This window comes from Dendropsophus ebraccatus, chromosome 13, assembly GCF_027789765.1.
Source record: "Dendropsophus ebraccatus isolate aDenEbr1 chromosome 13, aDenEbr1.pat, whole genome shotgun sequence".
NCBI lineage: Eukaryota > Metazoa > Chordata > Amphibia > Anura > Hylidae > Dendropsophus > Dendropsophus ebraccatus.
Window position 1 is genome coordinate 80,786,888 of NC_091466.1, and position 26,673 is coordinate 80,813,560.

Below are 26,673 nucleotides of genomic sequence, written 5' to 3' on the forward strand. Positions count from 1 at the left end.
GTACATAGGCCAGGCCTTCTCAGGCCCTCTCCTACACTTCCTTTATTCTGTGCAGATCTAGCTGTTACAAGAGACAGAATACCGTTAAGATTGAACCAAGTCAAGTAACTGGTCAGCACATCTTGGTGAGTATAGGTTTGTAAATCTCCTTGGGTGATACCCTTAAGATCAATTCGCAGGGAAGGAAGACACCTAGTGTGAAAGACTTGAGCAGCTTTTCTGGAATAAGGAGATGTTTTTGGTAAATGAAAAGACAAAGGGGAGGTGTGTAATATGACCATTTAGGAAATTATCATATAGTTTGTAAATCCTTCAAGACCCAATGGCCATTGAATCACTACAGCATACTATAGACCTTAACACTTAGGTCTCCCATATCCCAGCTGCAGAGGTCACGTCTGTGTTTGTATCAACACTGCCCTGCATCACCTTCTCTCCAGCCATTCAGTAGGAAGCTCCCGGGCCAGTAAGTGATCATTAACCCTATGCTCTGACCTCCTTCATTCTGGTGCCTGCACCTTTCACCGCTTGTCTCACCTCCGTGTTGCAGTTTTCGGGATTCTCATTCTGGTGCCTTGTGACCATAAGAGCTCACATCTAACAAACATACACAAGGTTATTAGGGTGCATTCAGTGAGGATCCCCAATTGTATAAAAATGCACATTGTGTCCCATTGTGCACAATGGTACTGCAGTATCGTAACTCCAGGGTGAAGCTTTGTTGCCTGTTCCAGCTGTCAGATTATTGGCCTTTAAGAAGAACCACTATCCTGAGCCCTGACAGACACATTTAGGGGTCTTCAGACTCTTTAGCCTCTCCTTGTGCTCCAGTTCACCTCACTGTCCAGCTTGGAGCGAAGAGCTTTGCTTCTACTGGTAGAGGCCTGCTCCAAAAACCTCCATCAGCCTCCACAGCCATGAGCGTTCAGTGTGGGACGTATAAATCTCCTCCCTGACGCCCCGACCACACAGCTCAGCATTATTCGTATTAGAGAGATCTGCATGTCAAGAAGTCAATTACGATGCTCTCAGGAAGAGAACCACAAATCGCTCTGGGTTTGTACAAGTGCATCCGCCTGGACCACCCAGCACGCCATGAGTCTCGCTGTCCGCGATTCAGAGAACACCCTGTAAATTAAAGCACCGCTCCACTTATAACAATTCACAGCTTTCATGTAGAGTTTGCTAAATCTTTGCCCTTGCACCAATGCATCATGGCTGATATTCCAGGCACATCCGGTGCTGCAATCACACGTGCTTGTTTTCTTGAGAGTCTGTAGTTTTTCTATACTGAGGATCAGTAAAAAAAAAAGATGTATGAGACATGAAGATGTAAACTGTAAGGTGTGTGACCTGCTTCATGTAAGCTGAGCATAAAAGACTTATGTGGTATGTTGCATTACATGCCAGCATTGTAAAGACTCTTCAGCATCTGTTCTCTACTGAAGCTGATCGCCATGTGGCTCTGTGCTGTACCATGACTGTGATGGCCTCAGGTCCCTGTGCTGCCCCCTGCAGGATAGTATCCATAGAGCTCTATGTTGTTGGGGATGATTTGTTCCCGTATACATACGGCCAGATTGTTGGCTTCTGGGAGTTCAGCTGTGAAGGTGGTAAATGCAGTTGCCGATGTGACCGGAGTATAAATCAAAGCAAGAGCAGAAAAAAGTTCCCAAAAAGAAACTTATTGTAACCTGCTGCTACAAATAGGAGCAGTGCATATACATGTCACGCATCGTCATGCGTGTGCCTGACATGTAGGGGGCAGACTTGTGCCACCCAGAAGCAGCTGCAGCATCCGGACAAACACAGCAATCACTGTGCAGCCGCGTAACCCGGAGTCAAAGATCAGGCCTTGTGTTTGCTTACTGGGCTGCTAATCCCCTTTCTGATGAGTCAGTGGCTCTGGCACACAACTGTACCAGCCGACATCAAACATTGCAAGTTCCAATTGGGTTACTTGGCATCGTGTGTGACCATGCAAGTCAAGGAATGTGTCCCGTGGCTCCTGCTACAACTGGCAGCGCTTCTGTGAGCTCTGCACAATCTTGTGTATGCTTTTATTATTTCTTTTTATCTCTCCTTTCAAACCATACAAAGCTTTTGATCGAGTCAAATAAGGGAAAAAATGTTTTTTTTTCCCATCAATTTCTGTCCGACTGTGTGGTCATGGGAGCTGCAGGCCTTGGCCATGGCTCCTCGGCTGCTGCCTGTAAAGGCCCTATTCCACAGGCCGACAGTGAGGAGCAAACGAGCGCTTTTAGTGCTCGTTTGCTCCTCGTTCCCAGCTCGCTGCTGCCGATGCTATTACACGCGGGTGAGTACAGCAGGGGCCACAGGGAGGTGCGGAGAGGGGGCTGCCCGGGTTATCGCTAGATCGTCCGGGCAGCCCATAGGGGATAGTGGCGGTCTGCTGCCGACGCTCCTACTCCACGGAGCGGCAGCAGCAGGTCGCTGCTATCCTGGTCATTAGTCTCTCAACATGTTTGAAAGACAAACAACACAACGATCAGCCGACATAACGATGTTGGCTAATTGCTGCCTTTTATTACACGGACGATCATTGTTCCGTGGAATAGGGCCTTAACCCTGTGCTGAATACTGGGACAGCTGCAGACGCAGGGGGGGTATCCTCCCTGGGGTCTGCTTGGTTACTTCTATTACACACTGCTTTCCCAATCCTCTGTGCTGCTGTGAGAATAGGTACTTCTGCTGTTCACAACCCATCACTCGACTTTCTCACATGGACAGAACTAAACACTGATAGATTTAGTCGTCTTGTTGACCTCAGTTCTATGAACAACCGGATTAGTTGCTAGGGATGTTCTCCCCCTGTAGCTATTAGGCTGTGTATCCCCTAGCAGCCAGACTGTCAGACAGGACTTTGAAGGAGGCTGATTGTCCCATACCCCATCATGAAAGAGTACTGGGGGGAGAACAGAAAATGACCTATCAATTATATCCTGTTTTTATTCTAGATATATTTAGGATTATTTTTTTATGTTTTACTATTTTTAGTCTTAACCATGACTTCTCAGGGGGGTCCTCACTGTTGTCATAGACGGGGTGCCCTGGCATATAGATAAGACAGGACCATGGCACTTCAGAGTATAGACAGTGCTCAGAACACATCCTCCTCCCTGCACAGGTTAGAGTATGCCCACGACACTCCCCTATAGAAGTCAGTGCACAACCCCTGCACAAAGCATGCCCAGAAACCTCTCTCATACAACTGATTGGGTCTGGTCCAGACAATGGTGCCCATGAGCAACGGGCTTGCTGTAAAGCATATTTTCTAAATGCTGTAAGAAAAAAATAGCTCTGACAGTAAACAATTACAGCTAAAAAATAGAAACAGTTTAGAAAGGAATATATTTCAGTGTCTGGCTCGGACGAGTTCTCTTTAATGCAGTCATGAGACAATTTCATGGCATGGAGCATCCTTGTCGTAGATGGAGGCCGTGCACAGTCCAGGACTGCTGTCGGTTGTACACAATCCCGTATCTTGTCAGTAAGGGTTTTCCCATTAATAGCGTCTTCCGTCTGCCAAGTTTTGCTGTTGTCAGCACGCCGCCCTCTGCCTGCTTTTCTTATTCAGTGGGGATTTGGCCATCATCAATGTTTACTCTGTAAACAAACAGATCAGGAGCTCGTAATCCTAGGAAATATTGAGCGTTACTGGTGACACCAATTCTGCTAATGTCAGAGACCTTTAGATACGCCGCCAGTGCTGTGGACCTTGTATCACATATGAGGACAACTATGAGACCTTCAGCCCCGGGAATAGACAAAGCTTGACTACCATAACCAGACGCTGCCACCTTTGCACAATACACTACTGAAGCAGCCGTTACATGGCCTTTACATGCCAAACAGGATCTTCACAGCTACATGGCGATTTCTCTGCAGCAAAATTTAACTTCTCTTCTGTGAGATGAGTCCATAGGGTCAGCATTACAATGCCCCTCCAGACTCTATTGAATGGCTAAGAGCCTACAGCTTGCAGCTTACAATCTACTGTTTTCTGCAAGCACCATGTAATGCTACCTTTTCGCTGTGGTAGCGTCACAAGGGAAATAAACACCAGCTTTCAAACTCCAGATCCAGCGGGTGGATTCTGCAGAGTGTGGCACCTTGGATAGACACTACGTTATAATATGCAGATAGCAGAAGCCGCATGGTAGTGGTAATTTCCAAGCAGCTAATGCACAGAAGATGGAGCACCTCTTTAATTATATCATTTACACCCTCTAATTTTGATGGGATTTGAGTTGGGAACATGTCCCCTTTATGTTCATTACACAGTGTCTTATTGTGCTACTTAGTGAATTATCACGCTTTACATGGGGTGAGGGGCGAAGCTTCTGAGCTGCTGCGACCTGTGGTTGTATAGCAGAAGCTGGTGAAGCATAGGAGGTTCTGCACCCTGGGTTGCAGATCGTTAGGTCTCTGGAAACATTTTATATTTGGGAGTCTTTTTGTTTGCACCCTAGAGCAGGCAGTAGTTGACATGGGCCAGACAGTATGGACGCCACCTCATTTGCTCCGATATTTTTTCTTCCCTGGTGATAACTTTATGATTGTTGTTGCTGCCGCTGTCCTGATCGGTGACTTCTGCCTGCTCCTTTGTTCCCCACGGTAAACATAATGGTTTACATCTGTACATCGGCCTCTTCTTGGTTAAAGTCGGCCTATTGCCAGATGGACCATGGAGCTTCCTGCATGTGGCTCAGCTGTACATTGTGAACACTATGTGGAGGTAGCCTTAACTGGAACGTGACTCCACTGAAGGGTTAACCCCACAAGCCGCGCTGTGACTAATCCCACAAGTAGAGTCTTGAGCCAGATCTTCATTTGTTATCTTGTGTGTTTTTAGCTCAAGGGAACTCCCAGGTAATGCCAGGCACTGCCAACTATAGTGATCGGCAGGCGTTCAAGTCCCATCACGAGATTCAGATTATTACCGCCTGGCGCCCCAGGATAGCACAGTCCCCCACCTCTGGCTTGTTCCGTATTCACCCATCATAAACATGAGGTCTCACGTCAGAGCAGACTGAGGGGTGTCCTGGAGAAGTGTTCTTTATCCTTACCTATTCTAATTAGTCAGGTGCTTTAATTATTGTACTATACAGTGGCCTTGGGGTACACAGTAGTCTAGGTATACACTGGCCAATAGTCAACCAATTAGCTTGTTTCACTAGCAAACCCCTGTATTACTGAGGTGTATGTCGAACTGCTATATACTAGACTGCGGCACTACATGTCAGATAAAACAACTGCTGCTCCTGGGAAGACCAGCTAAAAAGGACATTCTAGTTTGCGCTTTAAAGTGCTCACACTTTTAACTTTAGTGAAAACTTAGGTGCATTGCACCCTGGGAAATTCAGATATGCAAAAGAGGCCGCAGAGCATTTCTAGCAACACACCCCTTTGATGAGGGAAATACCAAATCCAGGTATCCATCCACAGAAAGCTGGTTTGGGTATTGCCCCTCATCAGTGTGGAGCAGGATTCTGGCTAGTGGGAGCAACGCCTAGTGGACCGATCAGTGATTGATTTTGCATGAGTGGTCCACTAGGCATTGCTTACTGTGCAGAGTCGGCCCGTGTCATATGGCTCTATAGAAGCTCCTATGCTGACAGAAAGTTGCTTACAGCCCGGGCTCCTGCTGACTCTATATATGCTTGAAAAAGACAGCGAGAGGCGGTTGAAACGTTGCACCCTTTTTATATGGAATAAATTCACGTTTGAACTTCATTGAACTGAGTGCTGCTGGTGTATCCATCTATATTATTGTGGACCCGAGTCCAAGGTCCTACCTGCTGGCACCACTAACTTATGCAGTAGTGCTGCTCTCATCTTTATATATATTCACAATCAGAGACATTTCAGGATGATGTTTTGGGGTCCTGGAAATCCTGTAAGAGTTATTGTCTTAGTTACAACGTTTGCAGGGGTGGTCAGTGCTGATCCTGTGATGGCGGTCGGATACTTCCAGCGCTATGTTGTGTTCTGGGAGCAGCAGCCACACGCTATATCTGTGTTATAAGATTTCAGTCTCTGGAGGGTATAAATGTATTTACTTTGCTGTAGGAGAATAAAGGTGTAAGAATGATTAACTGCTCCCCAGAGGGGATATCACTACGATAACCGAATCAATCAGGAGCCCTTAGGAAAGTCAAATAAAGGGTTTACACACAAGTCGAATAGAAAGCACAGACGCTGCAGGTCTCCCTGTAGTTGTACGTGACGTCCCTCGCTACACGTGTGCTACATCAGTTTACTCCACCATCACTGGTCGACTATGGGGCCCTTATTGGTGTAACATAGTCATATTGTCGGCACTGTACATTTGCAGGTGATGCTGCATAACTTGGACCCTTGTGCAAGAGATGTTGTGGCCCCTGAAAGAACAGGACACGCCGCCAGTCAAGGATCATGTCTGTAGCCGTAGTACATTAGACTCTGGCTGCCTGGTTTCACCTTCCTCCGTATCTGTGAATATTACATATAAGAAGCTCTTCTGTTTCCTTCAGAGGGGATTGGTGTGTCCTGAACATTGTGTGCCAAACACCTCTAATGCTATTGTGCAAATATTGGACGTTCTCCAGCTGACATAGCCCGGGTGTACCTGCCTGACTGGTGGGGGGCACAGACACCCCTCCTTGTTCTGTAATGAATCAACATCTTGGCCTCAGTTCAGATTGTTAAATTGTAGCCTTCCCTTGTGTAAGTTGGAGCTGGGGGGAAGGAGAGAACCTTGCTCCATGTGTGAAGGTTACATGTCTCCTGGGTGGATTTGTTAAGCCCTGGGTATTTAACATCACGGCAGTCCTGGCCCTTGTGTTCATGGAGACATTAACTGACTGACCATATTGACTGAGATACCTCAGGCCGGCCATGGCTAACCCTGACACTCCAGCTGTTGCAAAACTACAATTCCCATCATGCCTGTCAAACCAAAGATATGGCTTTGGCTGCCTAGGTATGATGGGAGTTGTAGTTTTGCAACAGCTGGAGTGTCAAGGTTAGCCAACACTGCCTCAGGGTGTTCCTCAGAGGGATATGTAGAGTTTTCTGTTTTGATGTGTAGTGATAACTAGCGGCGATATACACAAGTAGCAAACTGTTCTGTTGCTATTTCACCAATTGCTTTTATGAACTTTTTGCAGATGTTATATGGTCGCTAATCGTTATACGCTAATCGTTTACGATGAGGTTTTTTTTCCTCTTCTTCGGGCGAGTGAAAGGTTTCTTATTTCTTATTCTTATGATTTGTCAACATGCTGAAAGATCAAGATCAGCGATAGGGGCTTTAGTCTCCTCTCTGGATGCCTGTTTGGTCTGGAGTTGGGAGCCATATTTTTGGGATGCTTATCCTACATCTGCGGTAAAAGAATAAACCCTGTTTCTAATGTTGGGCTGAAGTTGTATGGCTGAATGGTATATAAAGGTGTTGGTGGAACACTCACCAGCCATTGACTACATCTGCCAAATCCATGACACACACACATACCCCCTTCCCCAAATGCACCTCTATTCTGAGGGGGGGGGGGGGGGGGGAGAAAGGCCCTGGGCAGACTTTTGGGCCTCTTCACACTCTCTTGTAACAGGCTCCATTAAAAACAGGATATTTTTGCATGTTTAAATCACAGTACCCATCCTTCTCCCTGACAGGAGATGGTGGGCCAGTCCTGCTCACTAGATAAGGGTAAAAGAAGCTCCCCTGTGTATACACCCCCATTCAGGAAGGGCCACCAACACTGGGCTTGTGTCTTTTTAGGATTGTGATACTGAAATAATGGTAAAGAATCCTCTTCTCCCCCCCCCCCCCCCTTCCTTGTTCTATCAATTTTGTCTATCGGCTCTCTTCATGGGTTTGGAGGCTAGCTGCAACTTCAGTTCATCTCCATTCTGAAGGCTTCACATGTAGGTTTACAAGTTCCTGACCTGAACTTTTCTATGTGGCCAAGTTTCTCTAGACTTGTGCCACCTTCTGCTCTTGTTGGGCTCTGCAGTGACTATAGGAATCTGTGGTTAAACCTACTGCCCCCAGTGTCTGGTGTCCCCCTTACATTACAGCGATGTCCCCCTGCACTATGTGGCGGTGGCAGTAAGTGTCACTTGGCAGGAAGCGCCTGTTATTTCTGGGATCTACAGGACACCAGGTCTGATCTGTCTCCGCCTCGTATCCAAATCTCCCAATGCTGAGTAGACAAATCTTTTGTTCATGGGAGATTTTTTTTTTTTGTAGTTTGTCTGTTTTACTCGAATGTCTTCATGTCTCAGCCGGTGTCAGGGTGACCGGAGAGAAGCGTCTGTGATCTTGTATAATTGTGATTTGTATAGATGATGATGTGCTGTAAATTGCCAGTCCAGTCCCTTAGCGCTGGGGTCTATGAGGTACTGTAAGTGTAAAGTTGCACCAAGTGTATTTTCTAGCATGTGTCAATCTTGAGAAATTTGCAATCCTGTATTAGCAATGACATCTCCTATGTTTGCTTTTGTAAAGTCCATGCTACAATATTGATAAATATAGAACATCATGTTTTAGCGCGTCTCCGCTTAGTGCCGATGATCTTTCATGGCAGGAGGTGTATTTGTGGTGCGGGTGTGTTTAGTTTACAATTTATGGTCTAGAATGAGGTTCAGCTGCCATTCACTGGAAACAAGCAAAGATCTTGGAAATGATTGCATCGAAATTGAACGCTACAGCAAGCAATATTACACAGGACGATGTGAAGAGCAAGCCAGCGCCCACCTATCAGGTCAGCACTCGCATGTTCCTCATTCCCCCGCCTGCTGCCAGGCTATTACACTCTACAACAGCGAGCGAGGAAGGGGGGTAAGACCTGGAGCAACGGCAGCAGATCCTTGCCAGGCTAATTGTTAGCGTTTCAGCCTGTTGAAAGACAACGATCAGCCAACATTGTACGTGTTGGCTGGTCATTGTCTTCTATTACACAAAACGATTATTGGCTGTAACGGGCGACAATTGCTTTGTGTAATAGAGCCTTAATATAGGTTGCATCTTTTCCTGTCTTGACCTGGCATTGTTCATTGTTGTGTCTTCACTTTATGGCCTCTATGCCCCCAGAATGACTAGTGAATGTAAGGTCAGGCAGGTTGTAATATGCACTTGACAAAACATGACCAGGACTCTGGAAAGAATGCCGAAACACTAAGACAACACACAAAGGTTGTGCAGGGTACTCAGGGTGGACAATGGGGTGACAGTTCAAATAATCAATATCACCAGTTATTGTGGCAACGAGCAAGACCCTCCATTGCTCCCAATGCTATAATGGTCTCTCCACTTGGCATGCACATGGTGTGCCCACTGAGAAGCACAGCCACGGCTGCACATGGAATAAATCATGGTGCACAAAGGGCAATTTAATGGTTGTAAGGGCAATAAATAATGGCTCCACAAAAACTGACCTTTCCAACCCAAACACATTAATTCCATCCCAGTGGCTCAGTGGGCAGATATTGTGCTGACAATACAACCATTTGGATTCTTTTTAGTGTGAATTTGGGGGACTGTAGGGAGGTGAGTCCAGGCAGAGATGCCAAAACCAAACAGAAGCCGCGCTTTGCTTTAATTTCCTGCTACTCTCTCACCACCTGTATAAACTTTCCCGCGGTTAATCCAAAAGATTTTCAACGTTCCCCTTGAAGTTCCAGCTTCCTCCATCTGAAGGGGCCTCAAGAGCAAAGACAGGATTTACATTTCCTTGGCTGCCAGAAGGAACAGAGCTGTGTGAGAATGATATTAGAGCCCGGTTACATGTGGAAAAAGGAGCTGGATTCCCAGACAGAGGGAGCGTCTCCATCGCAGCATTCTACCAAGCACAATACCAATGGCTGCCGGCCTGTGAGTGATCTGGACTAGTTGTCAGTGACTTAATGTGCTGAGGCTTCTCTTTATTATCAGACACTCATCGTCTATATTGGTCTTCAGTCCCCAGCGGAAAGTGATAATTACAAGTCATCATTATTGCTAAAGGCCTTACCAAAGAAGGGGACCCATTGGGTTGGGCATTGGGCTAAACTTAGGAGTGAAGGCTAAAGGATTGGAAGCACTTTGTGATTAGCCATCAATCCCACCGAGGAATCTCAGCTCACTACCCCGGGATAGTCGCCATTATAGGGGCACCTTTTTGTGGTACAGACAGAGGACTTGGAAAGCAAGAGTTCTTGCAATAGCGTCTGAGCTGAAAATCGGGGCAGGCAGTAGACATGGGCTGGAAACTTAGATGTGTCAGCGCCAATAGACAGAAAACTAAAAATCTTTTCACTAAACTAGATTTAAAAGACTTTATTGCATCTTTATAGGAAGCTGGGTCCTTATAACGTCTGCAACAAAGGAACATTGGTTGTAGATCAGCTCCGCACATGTTGGAGATCAGCTTAGCACATGTGCTAGCCTCCCTGTCTGTCTGGCGACCTTGGGCCCAACTTTCAGCAGTTTTGACTACTTTTTCCTATTTTACTACCTGTCCGGGTGAAAGGAACTTGCACTCCACAGGAAGAACGACACGTGTTCTGAGGAGGAACCAGGGTGTAGCATTCGCAGAATGGATTCCTGCAGCATTTACATCGGGCCGTGAAGAAATATCTGCTCTCTGTTTGTGTGGGAGACATATGTAGGCCAGTTTGTTGTTCTATATGTTACATCATTGTATAATGTTCTGCAATACACTGTATAGGTAAGATTGCACAACTTGGATTCCAGGACAGGATACAGGTTAGCCATGTTAGAAGGATCCTGTTGTGTTGTGAGGTTATGGAGGATGAGGAGCTGAACAGAATCCTCCACAGTATATGGGCATAGAGTCAGCTATCCGTCAGTGAGTAGGACCACCCACAGGATTTCCAATTCTAATGGGCCAGGATTTAGGGTATGCTGAATGTTTTCTACAGAGCCATATATCAGTCTGTTTCAGCTCTGCCTGCTCTTTAACATAAGGCAGCTTATAAACATGACCGGTTCCCATTAGGCTCAGAGGAAATTTGGATTGCCTCTCTTATGCTATGGCTTGTGGTATTGTTGTATCTTGTGTACCCCTACCTCATGTATGTTCTGGCTTTATCAGTGAGGTTGGTTGTAGCAATCGTCAGAGCTTCTTCTGTGCACTTGTGTTTGGACCATGTGATTCTCACTCTTTACTGTAAATAACATTGAGTCCATTTCCTGCCACAAAGTGCAACCAAAGGGACTGTTCCTAGACATTTGCCCCTTTGCTGTGCAGCCAGTGATGCTGAAGTGTGAGTCCTGCCCAGATAAACCTCCATGTGCTTGGTATCTCGCTGTGACACTTGTGCCAAGCCTTGCAGTTTGTGTACTTATTATTTTCCTGACAGCCATTCCATATCTCGCTGCGTCTTGCGCTTCAAGCAAAAGCAGCACAAACCTATTTTACTAGAGCCAATTTAATGCAGATAAATCTCGTTGAGCGGCAGAAATACGAAGGAGAACGTCCCTGAACAGGACTCGGATTAGAAATGGACGGTGAAATTGCAGCAGGGGAGGGGGATGTACACTGGATCCATGGAGCTTTGTTGTTAATTCTCATCTCCTCTACTGTTGCACACTAGACTATAGAGTTTAGTTTCCCAACCAGCAAGGGGGGGGGGGGGTCAGAACTGGGGTCTAAAATACAGAATCTGCAAATATAGAAAGTCCAACACTCGGGAAATTCTGTTACTTTATTTCTAAAAATATATTAAGTGCAGATGCATAAAAAAAAAAAAGCCCGCCAACACTTTTCAGGGATTCGCCATGATTTTTGGGGTGAGTCCCTGAAACCCATAATTTATTTTTTTTAATGTATCTGCACTTTTGATTTGTTTTTTCGAAATAAAGTAACAGAATTTTCACAAGATTTTTGGAGTGGTGGACTTTCTATATTTGCGGACTATGTATCATCCTGGTTGGCGGCTCGGCTTCTATGTCTTAACTTGCTCCAGTACCTGGGGTTACCTCTCCATTTGGGACATATTCACAAGGAGAGCTGACCTTTCCTACGTTTTTGGTCTTAAATTTACATAAAACCAAGGGCAATATGTGTAAGAAGTTTGTGTTCTCCCTGTGTTTGCGTTTGGTTTCTTCCGGATACTTCAGTTTCCGCCTGAACTGCAGTAGCATACTGATGGGATAATTTGGGATTTAGATTGAGAAGCCCCTATTCGAGACAGTATCTGATGTGACTGACAAGCTGTATACAGCACTGTGGGATGTGTTGTTGCTATATAAATACAATTCCCATCATGCCTGGACAGCCAAGGATATGGAAGTTGTGCACTAATCAATATTTTCTGATGAAAATGAGAAGGAGCGTCTTGGGTTACTATAGGGATTTTTACCCTTAAATCTCCCTTTTCACTAGCACCCGATCCTTGGCCTGTGCCTGACGTTGTCATCTTGCTAGATCAGACTGTGTTCTGTACAGTTAGACACACATACCATGAGGGACTCTTCTGATGCTTCATGTGTAATATCAGTGGTTTTATTTTTGGACAGGGAATGGTAGTAGAGAATAGAATTTTAGGCATAGACAGATGAAGCAGCTATACTGCACTGACCTTGCTGTCTTTTGATTTGCAGAATTACTGGACAAGACGCGCAGACGAGATGAGGAGATGTGGCTGCTACAGGTAAGTGACATCCGCCCTTCTTCGTGTTCTGGCGCTGTCATGTGACACGTTTCCTAACTTTAGCGTTCACTACGCACCGTAGTTTGTGTCTTTGTTACCTTGTCCTGGTTGGAGATGATTCAGTGACTTATTACCGGAGATCACTGTGTTCCCGCTTGTATTTTCTGGGTTGTTCTGACCCTCTGTGTAAAGGCTTGAGGAATAATGAGCCCTGCCTGACGGAAGAACGCCTAAATACTTGCTCAATTTTCAATGTCCTGCAATTTGAGTGCAATTATTGGAGCCATTACAGCCAGTTGCTGAGATGGGGGCGATGTCTCTTACAGTCGCTCTATTATGTGTTTGTCTGAAGATCAGTGGGAAGGAAGCAGATCGTCCTCATCTCTTGAATTTCAAGATAACTTCCTCCTCTTCATTTCTGCTGGTGTCTGTGACAAGTGTGTGTGGCGCGGTATAAATTGCTGCACTCACATCTGCAGCACGTCCAGCTTTTAGGTGGAGTATCCGCTGGACCATGGATATCAGATGAGGGCTGTGTTGTTTCTTTTGTTCCTTGTTCTTGCAGAATGTACAAGATGTTCACACAACTGGGGGTTTGTTACAGTGTATCAGTGGCAACACTATAAATCCCTCTTCCCTTCTAGTGTTCATGTTAACAAACTGTCCGGACTGGAGGGAAATTGGAGCAGCTCAAAGAGGATTTCCTATTCCAAAACATGTCCCCAGCTGTGTGAGCAGGGCTAGCACGGGATGGGTGTAGCTTAAAAGGGGCAGAAGAGTTTGGGATATATGTCTTTGCGCAGCCATTAAAGGGGTACTCCGGCACTGATATAAACAATCAAATAAACATAGTTTTCCCACTTAGCATCCCTCCGGAGTCTGTCTCCATTTGAATTTCCCGCTGTTTGCAGGTCCCTGAAGCTCCAGTTGGTGGCTTCATTTTTCTTTACTTCCTGGTTTGGGCTTTCCCATGATGCACTTTGTCTCCTGTGATGTCTGACTCTGTAAAACTGTTAGATGGCTTACAGCTTACTCAGTCAATCAGAGCTGAGCAACCTGAGTCATCTGACAAAGGGAGGCTGGCCTAACAGGGCTTAGACCCGCCTCCCTCTTGATGATGTCTGTCACAAAATGGCCGTCACAGAAAAGCCTGGGGTCAACAGTCATTAGGTAATGAGTTTACTTCACTTCCTGGTGGGGGGTTTAGGGGGGAAAAGATAAGGAAGGGGGGGGCAGATAGTTGATTGAAGCATATTACAGTTATATAACTTTGTAAAGTGTTTCAACTACTGGAAAGAAGCTTTTTGCTGGAGTACCCCTTCAAGGCCTCCTTGTTACCCCATACAATGTAGTTCTGCTGTTGGGATGTGCCTGATGTCCTGCTGAGCATTGTGTCGTGTGGGGCTGCTCCCTGTAGGTTATTGACCATAACACACGCCTGTGCTTTATGCTGCTAAAAATAGTTTTTTTCCCCTCCTCCCCAGGATCGTGTTGTGGATCTAGAGCGGGTGAGTAAATTATCTGAAATGTTTGTAATATTTGATGCCGAGGAACTTCAAGGGATTTTCTGGGCAAAATTAACTGATGAGCTTAAGGGTAGCTTTACACATACCGTATCGCAGCGGATTTTATGCTGCGGCTCGGCAGCTGATCTGCAGCAGATTTGATCTTAATAACTGAACACCGCATCAAATCTGCTGCAGATCCTGTACGTGTGAACGCACCCTTACACAGAAAGCTAATCCATAACTGGAGACAATCTCTCTGTACTGTGGCGCCGATCATTCATTGTGTACCGATAGCAACGTGCTGCAGATACACTTCACCACCGCTACACAATAAACTCCATGTTGGTCCTTATTTGATCGCAGAAATGATTTTCCATTGCTGCCTACATTTCCCATGAATCACCTGTCTACCGAGATTATTACATGGCTCAAAGATCGTAAAGCAAGGGCTGTATAAATAACGTTAGCAAGGTCTGTGCAGCCCTTGCTTTAAAAGTGAAAAATAAAATGAATAATGTTCACTTACCTGTCCATGTTCCCTGGTGTCGTCCTAGCTCCTCCCGGCTGCTGGCACGTCTAAAGCGGTCTCTAAAGTGACAGCGCCGCAGCCAGTGATGGAGCAGCCTGACACTGAATAGACTCTGATGTGCCAAGCCTCATGGACATTTCCAGACCCTATTCTTTGTGAGCATGCTCTGTGTTTCGGGGTCTTGTATGTAACTCTGTTATCTATATCCTGGCATTGCTTTCACTGTCCTATATGTGATGATAAGGAGGGCAGTGCTGGGAAAGGATCTGTTCAAAACAGGAAATCTCAGCTTAGTTTTCAGCCTAATAGCCAGAATGAGAACTGATAAATTTCAAAGTTTTATAATATAGATAGTTGTATGCAAAAAACAGATGGAAAAATGCATGCATTTGTGTGCATCAGTTTTAACCGTTTTTTCCATTGACAATTTACATTATTAAAAAAAAAAAAAAAAAAAAAAAAGAGGGGGGGGGGGTGTCACAAAAACGTGGTCAACCTTGTTTTTCTGTACATAGAAATTGATGTGTTTTGATCAGTATTTTTTTTTTTTTTTTTTATCAGGTCTAGAGATGAGCGAACCTGGAGCATGCTGGAGTCCATCCAAACCCGATCGTTCGGCATTTGATTAGCTGTGTCTGCTGAAGTGCAATAAAGCTCTAAGGTTGTCTGGAAAACATGGATACAGCCAATGACTAGATAAATGTTTTCCAGGCTTTATCCAACTTCAGCAGCCCCAGCTAATCAAATGGCGAACAATCTGGTTCGGATGGACTCCAGCATGCTCGAGTTTCGATCTTCTTTAATCCGGTGGTATAAAAAAAATTCAGTAAGCAAATTGGTACATAGGCCTGGTCCTTAAAGGGGTTGTCTGGAACATATGGCCCCGGCTGCAGGGAAAATAACAAACAGGTACTTACAAACATACTTACCAAGCCTACTCTCCAACCTCTGCTGACTTCCCAATCTTTGCAGCGGCCATCTTCCTCAATGCTTCTGCTGGTGTGCTATATGTGCAGGAGAATTACCTTCTGTAGGCACTCCAGCGGAAGTAGTGAGAAAGAACACCGCTGCAGAGACCAGCCAGCCTAGACAACTCCTTTAAGAGACAGAACAATAAGTGCATGTGGGAATGACTGAAGCGGAGGTTGTATCTGTAAGTACTAGTGCCCTCCCCACTGTGGCAGAACACATTTTATTATTACATGATTCAAGAAAAGACAAAGTGGGACATGCATTAAGGTGCGTATCGGCGGAAAATTGCTGATTTGCGTATTTTATAACACCTGATAAGCAAAGACTTTAAATCACATGATCTGGAACCTGTTTCCCTATATATTCTTACTTATGCACACCAAATGTCTATGTTCGGCAAGAAGTTAAACACAGTTCTGATTTATATCCTATATTGTGCCACCAGACCAGTGTGCATATGTATTTATTTAGCTATTTTTAAGGAACATATATATTTTGTTCTACATTCAATGATAGCGCTTGCGCAATAATAGCGTATTATGTGTTTTCAACTATCTACTATATTTTATAAACATCACAATTATAAAATTATGACTTTGCTACGACCAAAGAAATGTAAGAAATATAAAAGTCACAGATTGTCGTCATCTACATCATGTAATTTGAAGTCTTTGCTAATCAGGTGTTTTATTGGATACATCACCACATCCGCTCATGTGCACTAGTGGACACTGACAGTGCCATGTCAGACAAAATCTTTATACAACAGACCATGAAACGCACAAGCCCGTAATTGGGCGACATAGCTAGTTCCACTCATGCGCATTACTTGATATGGACGCTGACGACGCCATGGTGACCGCCATCCTCTGTGCACGCTCCATGTTCTTCTGGCTACACAGGTATTCATGAGATGTTATTATGCAAACTATATTATTTAATTAAGTGTATTATGTTAGGTATAGCAACTAATCTCCACCCCTGACGAGGTCACTGTGTGTGACGACACGCCTTCGTCTCCACCAGGCCATCTGTTCCCATGGTTGTAGGGTGATCAGATATTATTTTGTGCACATTTTTCTGGCATCTGATCTAGTAATTTATATATAAAATTTTGGTAACATATTGACTGCCAGTTTCTGTATTTGTTAGTTGCACAACATAATCAGGGGTATAATCTCCAATATGATTTGACCATGAGGAAAAGGATGATTGTGTCATGTCCTGGTGTAGTGGGAGGATTACCATATCCTCTCACTTCTGGTTTTTCTATATACCTGTATGGGTTTTTAATTGTTTTTAATCATGTTTGTTCAGGTTTTTATTTTTTTTTATTTTTTATATCTTTTCTTGAATCATGTAATAATAAAATTTGATTATATTTCAATTGAAGGTGTGCGCTTTGAGTGTCTGGCTTTTTCTCTTTTAATTTGGACTGTACAGGAGATAGTCAACATACATTGTGGCTTTCCTGCATTTATTACAGTTCTTTAAGTTAATTCACTGAATTCCAGACTGACCAATGGAAAACTGATTAAACCCCCCAAACATCCCAGATCTATCACTAGATGAGGTGGTGAGGCGCTATCAGCGTCATAAATCCTCCATCTTGTAGGCTTCTCGCTGTGGACAATGTTACACTGGTTGTCTTTATTAGATTTGTGCAATGTCTTCATAAATAACATGTTTTGACGGACTCCCCACGGATATTCACTGTTCACTGTGGTCTTGCGGGGATGGCACCACGCGCAGCTCCTGTACATTGTGGACTGATTTAGTGTTAGGCCGGAGGGCATCAGCGACCCCCTGCTGAGACAGACTGCGCAGGAGGACTCTGCTGGCACCTGAGCACTTGTAATGTAATGTAATCTCTTCCTTCTGGGTATAATTTCTTATTTCTTTGTTCCTGAGTTTATCGGCAGACTGGAAGCAGCTGACAGATTAAGTGTTAAGTTACTTTGACACTTTGTATCCGAAGTAACAAACTGCTTGACAAAAATCTGATCTGCGGAAAGGACATTGGCGGCAGCAGCAGGGAATTATTAAAGCCTCCGCGTTTACTGGTGACAGCCTGGTGATTGGAAGCTTTATCTCCCATCGCCTCGCTGAGGATTGGACTTGTGGACAGTGAGGACGCCGTCTCAGCGGTTCTGTTTCCCTGTTTCACTGTGAGTAGAGAAAATGACGCAACTTCAGCTCCCAAAGCTGTGAAGATTCCCAGCTGTATTTGGCTGTGAGGAGTATGGAGAGCAGAGTCGGGCTGGAAGAGGACAGAAGCAGAAGCTGTAAGGATCCTTTTGGACTGGGTGGTCCCACCAGGCTTGTGTAAATTCCTGAAGTGCCAAATCAGAGCCATCAAATCCTGGCTGTTCCTGTATTTGTTAGATACCTGTTAGAAGAGGATGACCTGGATCTGCAGCATTATATGAAACATACTTTGCTCCTGAGCTTTTATTCTTCAGCACTACAAAACATGGAAGAGATTCCTGGGTTTGGTGTTAGAGAAGGCCATGATGTAGATGTACAGAATGTCCTTTAATACACATTGTAGCCTACTTCTTAATCCAGAAGTTATCCAGATCCGCCATACAAACTGAAAAACTTCTCAAAGCTCCTGGTTTCCATGTACAGCACCGATGCTTCTTCACTTACTTCACTTTCCTCCTGGTCCCTTTGGCTTGGTCTTGCTTCCATTCGCTCTGATATTGCAATTTTTTTTTTATTAAAGGACTTGGAGAAGCTGTAGTGAAGCTTCTAGAACATAAATGGGTTAGGATTTTGAGCCCCAGATTGGACCAGTCACCAAGAACCAGGCAGCAATAAATATATATGAATAGTGGTGCTGTAGTCTAGTGCATCCCTGCCTGCAGCAGACTGAGCTCGTCTTCCGGCGGGTATGCTGCCTGAGCAGTTATTGTAATGCACTGCACTCCGGTGGTGATCCAGGGGCTATCCAACATCCGAGGGTCCCCGCTGCAGCAGAGCTTTAGATACAATCCCAGAGTGATTATTTGTCATGGTTTAGGCCTCTCCTGCTGCGGCTGTAACTTGCTGGATAGAAACACTAAGTGCACAGCAAGCAGTGGAATATGAATGTTGTAACATGGGTCACACAGCAAGGCTGAAGGAAGGAGAGTAATGAAGCATTTGTCTCTCCTCTCAGCCGTTATGCATTACAAGTGTCCCCTGAGGAGGAGCAGAGATGATGGATCTGAGTACGGAGTGGCGGCTTCTTCGTGCACCATCCCATAGGTTCTATAGTCTTCTCAGTAAATCTAGAGATGAGCCTGTGTCTATAGATCCGTTCTGCCGGAGACAGTACGGTTATCTGTAATCACACTACAGGTTTTTCACTATCCGCCATCTTGTCTCTAAAATATAAATTTACTTAATAGGATTTTGTCCCCCTTAAGGTCATGGGTCAGGAAAAGGGTGATCCCAGGAACAGCCGTCTCCCCAGTGATAGGGGAAGCCCTGTAACTGTTTTGTATTGTTGTAGACTCCTCAATTTATAGGGCATTTTTATTGCATTGATAACTTCCCGCATACATTTGTCTTGTTACTACCATAACATGCAGTCGTCATCTTCTTTCTCATTTGCTTTATTCAGACAATTTGATGTGCACGTTTGTTTTACACTCTATAGCGAAGCCATTTTAATTGCAACATATTCTGGCAAATTGGATTTTGGGTTATTGCTGCACCTATAGGCCGCAGTGATTTGCTAGTTTGCTGTTAGCAGCATCTGTTGGGCTCCTGACAGTCGGTGAATGGAGCTTATCCTGTGTAGTGATGAGATGTGCTGCTCTGTTACTGTCGCGTCACCGTCCCTTCCTACCAACTTCACCCCCTAAATTCATGAGATAAAAGTGAGCAATGCCCAGGGTCCTGTGGGGGCTGCTGTATTAAGTGTTTGACATCTCATTGGTTCATTGTTGTGTTTGTCCTTACAGAGTACACGCATGGCCCTGGATCACCTGGAATCTGTTCCGGAGAAGCTCAGTCTCCTGGATGACATGAAGGATCTCAATGTGAGTACAAAGCACTAGGTCAGGTTTGGTTTGCCCCATATAAAGTTTAGGTTCCCAAAGCAGCTCATATACAGGAAACTCAGGAAAACTACATCAGTATAGTCTGGCGAAAAGGGGACATGATGGAAACCTCTACATATCCAAAGGGGAAAAGAAACCCAACACAAGAACAAGGGGACGACACAATCTGAGATTATTGAGGGAAAAATTAGAAGCAACATGAGGAAATTTTACTTTACCGAAATAGTAGTACTCTTGGAGGAAACTTCCAATAGATGTGGTTGGTAAATCCTCAATAAGTGAATGTAAACGTATTTCTATCCTAAGGTATGGGCCAGGTGCGCTTTTTGTTCTGATCATATGTTTGTAGTGAGTCTTGGTTTCTTTGTTTTATTACGTAGGGGGAAGTCACAACAGTGGGAGTAAGGGCGGCTAATAGTAGTCTGGACTCCATTCTGTTTCCCTGGACTCTTCTGCCTTCAGCAGCACCTTATGTATGGGAGGCAGAGCTGGGTGGGGAGGGCTGTGATGGGAGGATTTTATACATATATATTTATCAGTCCGGGTGCTTGAATGTAAGACCTGCTAGTCTGATGGCCCCTGCTCCCTTCCATGCTGTGACTATTAAAATCTGCGTGCATAATAATTCATTTTACAGTTTTCAGTTCTATGGAGGCCGCAGTGTAAAGAATGAAGGTTGTCAAGGTTATATCCAGGGTTCTGCATGTGTCTCTATTTTATAGCTGTATCACTATCAGTTTACCAGCTCCAGTTCAAGTGAATAGGAGCTGAGCTGCAGTGACAGGTCGCTACCGCTACATGGTGAATGGAGACAAACTGCTTCCAGCTCCACTTACTGTGTAGTTATGGCCTCAGTATAACCTATAGAACACATCGAAATCCAGAACGAAAACCTCCGTTACACTGCAAGCGGCATTCATGAAACTAGAGACGGTTCCGGGTGCTCGGGAGCCATATTCTCTCTGGAATTCACTCCGATTTGGATTCTCTTTAAGGACAATGGGTGGTAGAACATACATCTTTTTTCATGGAGACTGTCAATCCTCTTTCTTTCATGTGAAGCCGACACTATTAAAAGCAATACCCTGCACCCCAGAACAGGATCATTTGGGCCTTGTCTAGTAAACTTTTCTTAAGGATTGAGAGTGGAGGCTGCTCTCTAATAAAGCGTCACAAGGCCTCGCAGTTTAGTGCAGGGTAACAAACATCTGTTGTGGCAGAGAGAAAGCAGGAACGCCAGGCTGTTACCTTTAATCTCTGGACCCCAAGAGCTGAGAAACGGCAGAGCGTTGACAATGTGCACTTGTAATGAATAGACCCCTAGGACATTGGTATTCACTGATCTAAGGAAATATTCCGGTGTGAGGGAACAAAGGAGGAAATACTGTACGGAGCGCCCTTGAGAAAATGATCTGAATGGGGCTGGCATGAATGAGTTCTATTCTTTCGGCTGCAGTGTCAGCTCTCGGCTATAGTGCTGCTCAGACCTTCAGCCACAATTGGGTCCTGTGGAGGGAGAATACTTTCTGCGGAGAGTGATGGGAACGTGCGGACACAGCTATGAGAAATGTATTGTTCCATTCAGCCACGTCTCGCACTCCGGCCTGGGATTAGCTGCCTCCCGGTCACCAGACCTGCTGCATCTTGACGTTTCTTTCATATTTGTGAAGTGGACCTTACTACAGGGAACACAATTGCAGATAATGGAGAGGAGGGGTTATTAATGAGGGATTAGTATTGTCTCGGGGACAGGGTATCGATGGCGGGGACTTCCTTGTAGCTCATGTGCTGTATATTGGGGCAATTACAGGGAACTCTGTCCCATATGTTGGTATGTGTGCAGAGTGATGGAAATAGAAAACAGGTGTGCCGTCATGGTTACGCTCTGTGTATCACAAAAAAAACGGGACAGATTTAACCACAACTAGCGAACACCCCTGCTTCAGCCTCTGGTAATTGTGCAAGAACCGGGGCCAAAATATAGAGAATCATTTATGAGTACAAAGAAACCCAATATATTTCATCACTGCACAATACATCATTCCTGTCTGCCGCTGCTCTGTGCCAGAGGCTGGGAACATTTCTCCGATAAATTCTGATCTTTCACTCCGACTAGGCCAGATGGATGTATTCCTGGGAAGGGGAAGTACAGCAGTGATGGGAAGGAAGACTGGGTACCTGGGGGGAAGTCACAGGGTTCCACAAACCGAAGGGATCTGCTGCCCTGGTGGGTGATGCCCACACTGGATTTGAGGATTTAGTTTGATTCTCATGTCCACAGCTCAGGAGATGAATGATTCAGTACAGGCAGGGAGAAGGACAAAGTAAGGGCCGTATTACACAGGGGAAGCGAGGGCTGATCCTTGTCTTTATTACACAGTGATATCCGGCAGGTAATAGGACCCTAACAGTTGAACCTAAATGTGCAGGTAGCCCGAGGTAGATGTGATGATACTTAAAGCTATGGGATTATCTGCCCCAGGAAGGAGAGCTGGACGTTGGTCCCCATACACCTTAGATTTAGAGAGCTCTGGCTGCAGCTTACCCCTCCCCATAGAGAATACATGAATGAGCAGCTCTACAGAAGGTTCCTGTGTATGGGGAGGGCGATAGAGATAACTGATGGTAGAAAGGTGTAGATTGCAGCCTAATGAGGGGCGAAGTGAGAAGGAGGTGGTGGTGTGTTAAGGTTAGAGGAGATCCAGGTGATACCTGTGATTGTAGGAGGAGGGAAGTCAACCATGGCAGAGCATAGGACAGGGAGGGGTAGTACAGAGGCAAAGCCGTGAGCAGATCCTTGGCCACTTTGGTAGTGGGAGAAGTGACTTGGATAAAGGGGGGGGGAGTGCCAGGTCAAGGTAGACATGATGGTAATGTACTGTAGCAAATAGAAAACCAGTGTCACCCGCCTGTGTATGCGTTTCACTGTATGACATACAACATGGTCCACAGAAGTGTAATGTGGGTGCGAGGCAGCTTTCACTGTGCATCCAGCTGGCGCCTGTTCCGGTCCACATCTTTTAGGGTCACGAACATAAAGCAAACATGAGGATGTGCCACTGCTTCTCTATTTGCTGCATGATTGATTGTTCTGTGTTTATGCAGCTTAAAGGGAATCTGTCAGCTCCTGAGCCTGACCTGAGGAGCTGGTAGCCCCAGTGAGCATGGTGCCTTTTGGGTAATTTTCCATGCAGCGAATCATGCACAATCTTATGTCTCCTACTGTACTAAAGAGTCACAGAGCAGTAGTTGGTGCCGCACCCTCCTCCCTCTTTGACAGATTCCCTTTAAAGGGGTTATCAAGCGCTACAAAAACATGGCAACTTTCTTTTAGAGACAGCACCACCCTTGTCTCCAGCTTGGATGGGACTTTGTAACTCGGTTCCATTGAAGTGAATGGAGCTTAATTAAAAACCAAACCTGACCTGGAGACCAAAGCGGTGCTGTCTCTGGAAGAAAGTGGCCATGTTTTTGTAGCTCTGGATAACCCCTTTTAGCACCTTCCTTCTGGAATTTAATTGATTGCAGACAACATACACTGGTATAGTGCCGCCATGCTGTTTCTATTGCTAGAATGTTAAAGTTCTGAGGCAAAGGGCAGGAGTTAGACTGGTGCATGGATAGGAGCAGAGACAGGGATAGTAGTTGTGAGAAGGAGATGGTGGGATTTTAAAATCCTATCCCCTGTCCTCTGAATAGGCTATATCGATTGGTGGGAAACCCCGTATGTTTGCAGGGGCCACATAGCTCTGGTAAGTGTCACAGCCGCTTCAGTGTGTACATTCTTCTCCTTTCATTGTTGAATATTCGGCAGCAGAGGCCCGAGGTACAGTAGTGTTATCCCATGGAAGGGACTGGGGCAATGTGCAGCACTATACACTACTATATGCTATACACTACAATGTGCAGCACTATACACTACTATATGCTATACGCTACAATGTGCTGTACTATACGCTACAATGTGCAGTACTATACGCTACAATGTGCTGTACTATACGCTACAATGTGCAGTACTATACGCTACAATGTGCTGTACTATACGCTACAATGTGCAGTACTATACGCTACAATGTGCTGTACTATACGCTACAATGTGCAGTACTATACGCTACAATGTGCTGTACTATACGCTACAATGTGCTGTACTATACGCTACAATGTGCAGTACTATACGCTACAATGTGCCGTACTATACGCTACAATGTGCTGTACTATACGCTACAATGTGCAGTACTATACACTACAATGTGCTGTACTATACGCTGTACACTACAATGTGCAGTACTATACGCTACAATGTGCTGTACTATATGCTACAATGTGCTGTACTATACGCTACAATGTGCTGTACTATACGCTGTACACTACAATGTGCAGTACTATACGCTACAATGTGCTGTACTATATGCTACAATGTGCTGTACTATACACTACAATGTGCTGTACTATACGCTGTACACTACAATGTGCAGTACTATACGCTACAATGTGCTGTACTATATGCTACAATGTGCAGTACTATACGCTACAATGTGCTGTACTATACGCTACAATGTGCAGTACTATACACTACAATGTGCTGTACTATACGCTGTACACTACAATGTGCAGTACTATACGCTACAATGTGCTGTACTATATGCTACAATGTGCTGTACTATACGCTACAATGTGCTGTACTATACGCTGTACACTACAATGTGCAGTACTATACGCTACAATGTGCTGTACTATATGCTACAATGTGCTGTACTATACACTACAATGTGCTGTACTATACGCTGTACACTACAATGTGCAGTACTATACGCTACAATGTGCTGTACTATATGCTACAATGTGCAGTACTATACGCTACAATGTGCAGTACTATACGCTCAGCCTCGGACTGGGCCACCGGGGAGCCGGGGAAACCCCCGGTGGGCCCCTCCCCCTTCCTCCCTATTGGTGGGCCCCTTAACAGGAGGGTTCCCGTTTATTTGCTCAAGGCCCCATATGCCGTACATTTCTCCCTGCAGCTGCAGAGTCCTGTCACCTGGTCACTGCCTCTGTATATGTATATGTATGAGGTGTATGGGCCGGGCAGTGACCATGGTGACAGGCAGCAGTGTAATGTGGAGCGGGTGTCTCTCTCCTCTCCCGGCCCCTCCCCCACCTCCTCCTCTCTGGCTGCTCAGTGGGGACACAGCTGGAGGGGAGAGGGCCCCCTGCAGCAGCTATGACAGGTGGCCTCCTGCTGGGTGATGTCTCTGCATGTGGAGCTCCCCCAGAGCAGACAGGCCTCCAGTATCCAGCTCTCCGGTCGGGACAGAAGGGGAGGGCAGTAGGGATTGTCTGCACACACCATGCAGCTCTCTGATCCCTCCACATACATCTCCTGCACACCTGTCCTGCTCTTCATGAAGGGTGAGTGTGCTTATGTGTGTGCAAATATGTGTGTTATGTCAACATTATGTAGGATGGTGTGTAAATGTGTAAGGGCTGAACTGGGAGGTGAAGGTTCTCTCCACTACAGCTAATACTTTTCCCAATATACTATACTAGTGCTATGTGTCAGCAATACAACTACTACCCTCAATATACTATACTAGTGCTATGTGTCAGCATGTAGTTGTATAGCTGTGTCAGCACTAGTATAGTATATTGGGGATAGTAGTTGTATGGCTGTGTCAGCACTAGTATAGTATATTGGGGATAGTAGTTGTATGGCTGTGTCAGCACTAGTATAGTATATTGGGGATAGTAGTTGTATGGCTGACATAGCACTAGTATAGTATATTGGGGATAGTAGTTGTATGGCTGCCATAGGACTAGTATAGCATATTGTGCATAGTAGTTGTATGGCTGACATTGCACTAGTATAGTATATTGGGGATAGTAGTTGTATGGCTGTGTCAGCACTAGTATAGCATATTGGGGATAGTAGTTGTATGGCTGACATTGCACTAGTATAGCATATTGGGGATAGTAGTTGTATGGCTGACATTGCACTAGTATAGTATATTGGGGATAGTAGTTGTATGGCTGACATTGCACTAGTATAGCATATTGGGGATAGTAGTTGTATAGCTATGTGTCAGCAATACAACTACTATCCTCAATATACAATGCTAGTGCTATGTGTCAGTCATACAACTACAAGTACTACCCCCATAATACTATACTGTGTGTGTGTCAGCTATACTACAGCTACCCCCAACATACTATACTGTGTGTGTCAGCCATACTACTGCTACCCCCAACATACTATACTGTGTGTGTGTCAGCTATACTACAGCTACCCCCAACATACTATACTGTGTGTGTGTGTGTGTGTCCGCCATACTACAGCTACCCCCAACATACTATACTGTGTGTGTCAGCCATACTACTGCTACCCCCAACATACTATACTGTGTGTGTGTGTGTGTCCGCCATACTACTGCTACCCCCAACATATTATATTGTGTGTGTCCGCCATACTACTGCTTCCCCCAACATACTATACTGTGTGTCCGCCATACTACTGCTATCCCCAACATACTATACTGTGTGTCCGACATACTATACTGTGTGTCCGCCATACTACTGCTACCCCCAACATACTATACTGTGTGTGTCCACCATACTACTGCTACCCCAACATACTATACTGTGTATCCGCCATACTACTGCTACCCCCAACATACTATACTGTGTGTCCGACATACAACTACTACCCCCAACATATTATATTGTGTGTGTGAGCTATACTACTGCTACCCCCAACATACTATACTGTGTGACCGCCATACTACTGCTACCCCCAACATACTATACTGTGTGTCAGCTATACTACTGATACCCCCAACATACTATACTGTGTGTCAGCCATACTACTGCTACCCCCAACATACTATACTGTGTGTGTGTGTGTGTGTGTCCGCCATACTACTGCTACCCCCAACATACTATACTGTGTGTCCACCAT

The 26,673-nt window shown here is 45.2% G+C and overlaps 1 protein-coding gene across 6 annotated transcripts in view; it reads left to right on the plus strand.

The window, feature by feature from the left end:
* The window catches only part of CEP128 (centrosomal protein 128), a 119,619-nt gene that overhangs the window by 60,105 nt on the left and 32,841 nt on the right, over window positions 1-26,673 (plus strand). For 3 of the 6 annotated variants that reach the window (XM_069951294.1, XM_069951295.1, XM_069951296.1), the window contains exons 20-22: window positions 12,611-12,660; window positions 14,145-14,168; window positions 19,623-19,700. In XM_069951294.1, coding sequence (XP_069807395.1) covers window positions 12,611-12,660; window positions 14,145-14,168; window positions 19,623-19,700 — 152 coding nt within the window. The remainder of the gene's footprint in view (window positions 1-12,610; window positions 12,661-14,144; window positions 14,169-19,622; window positions 19,701-26,673) is intronic. The other 3 variants (XM_069951299.1, XM_069951297.1, XM_069951300.1) reach the window with 3 other exon arrangements.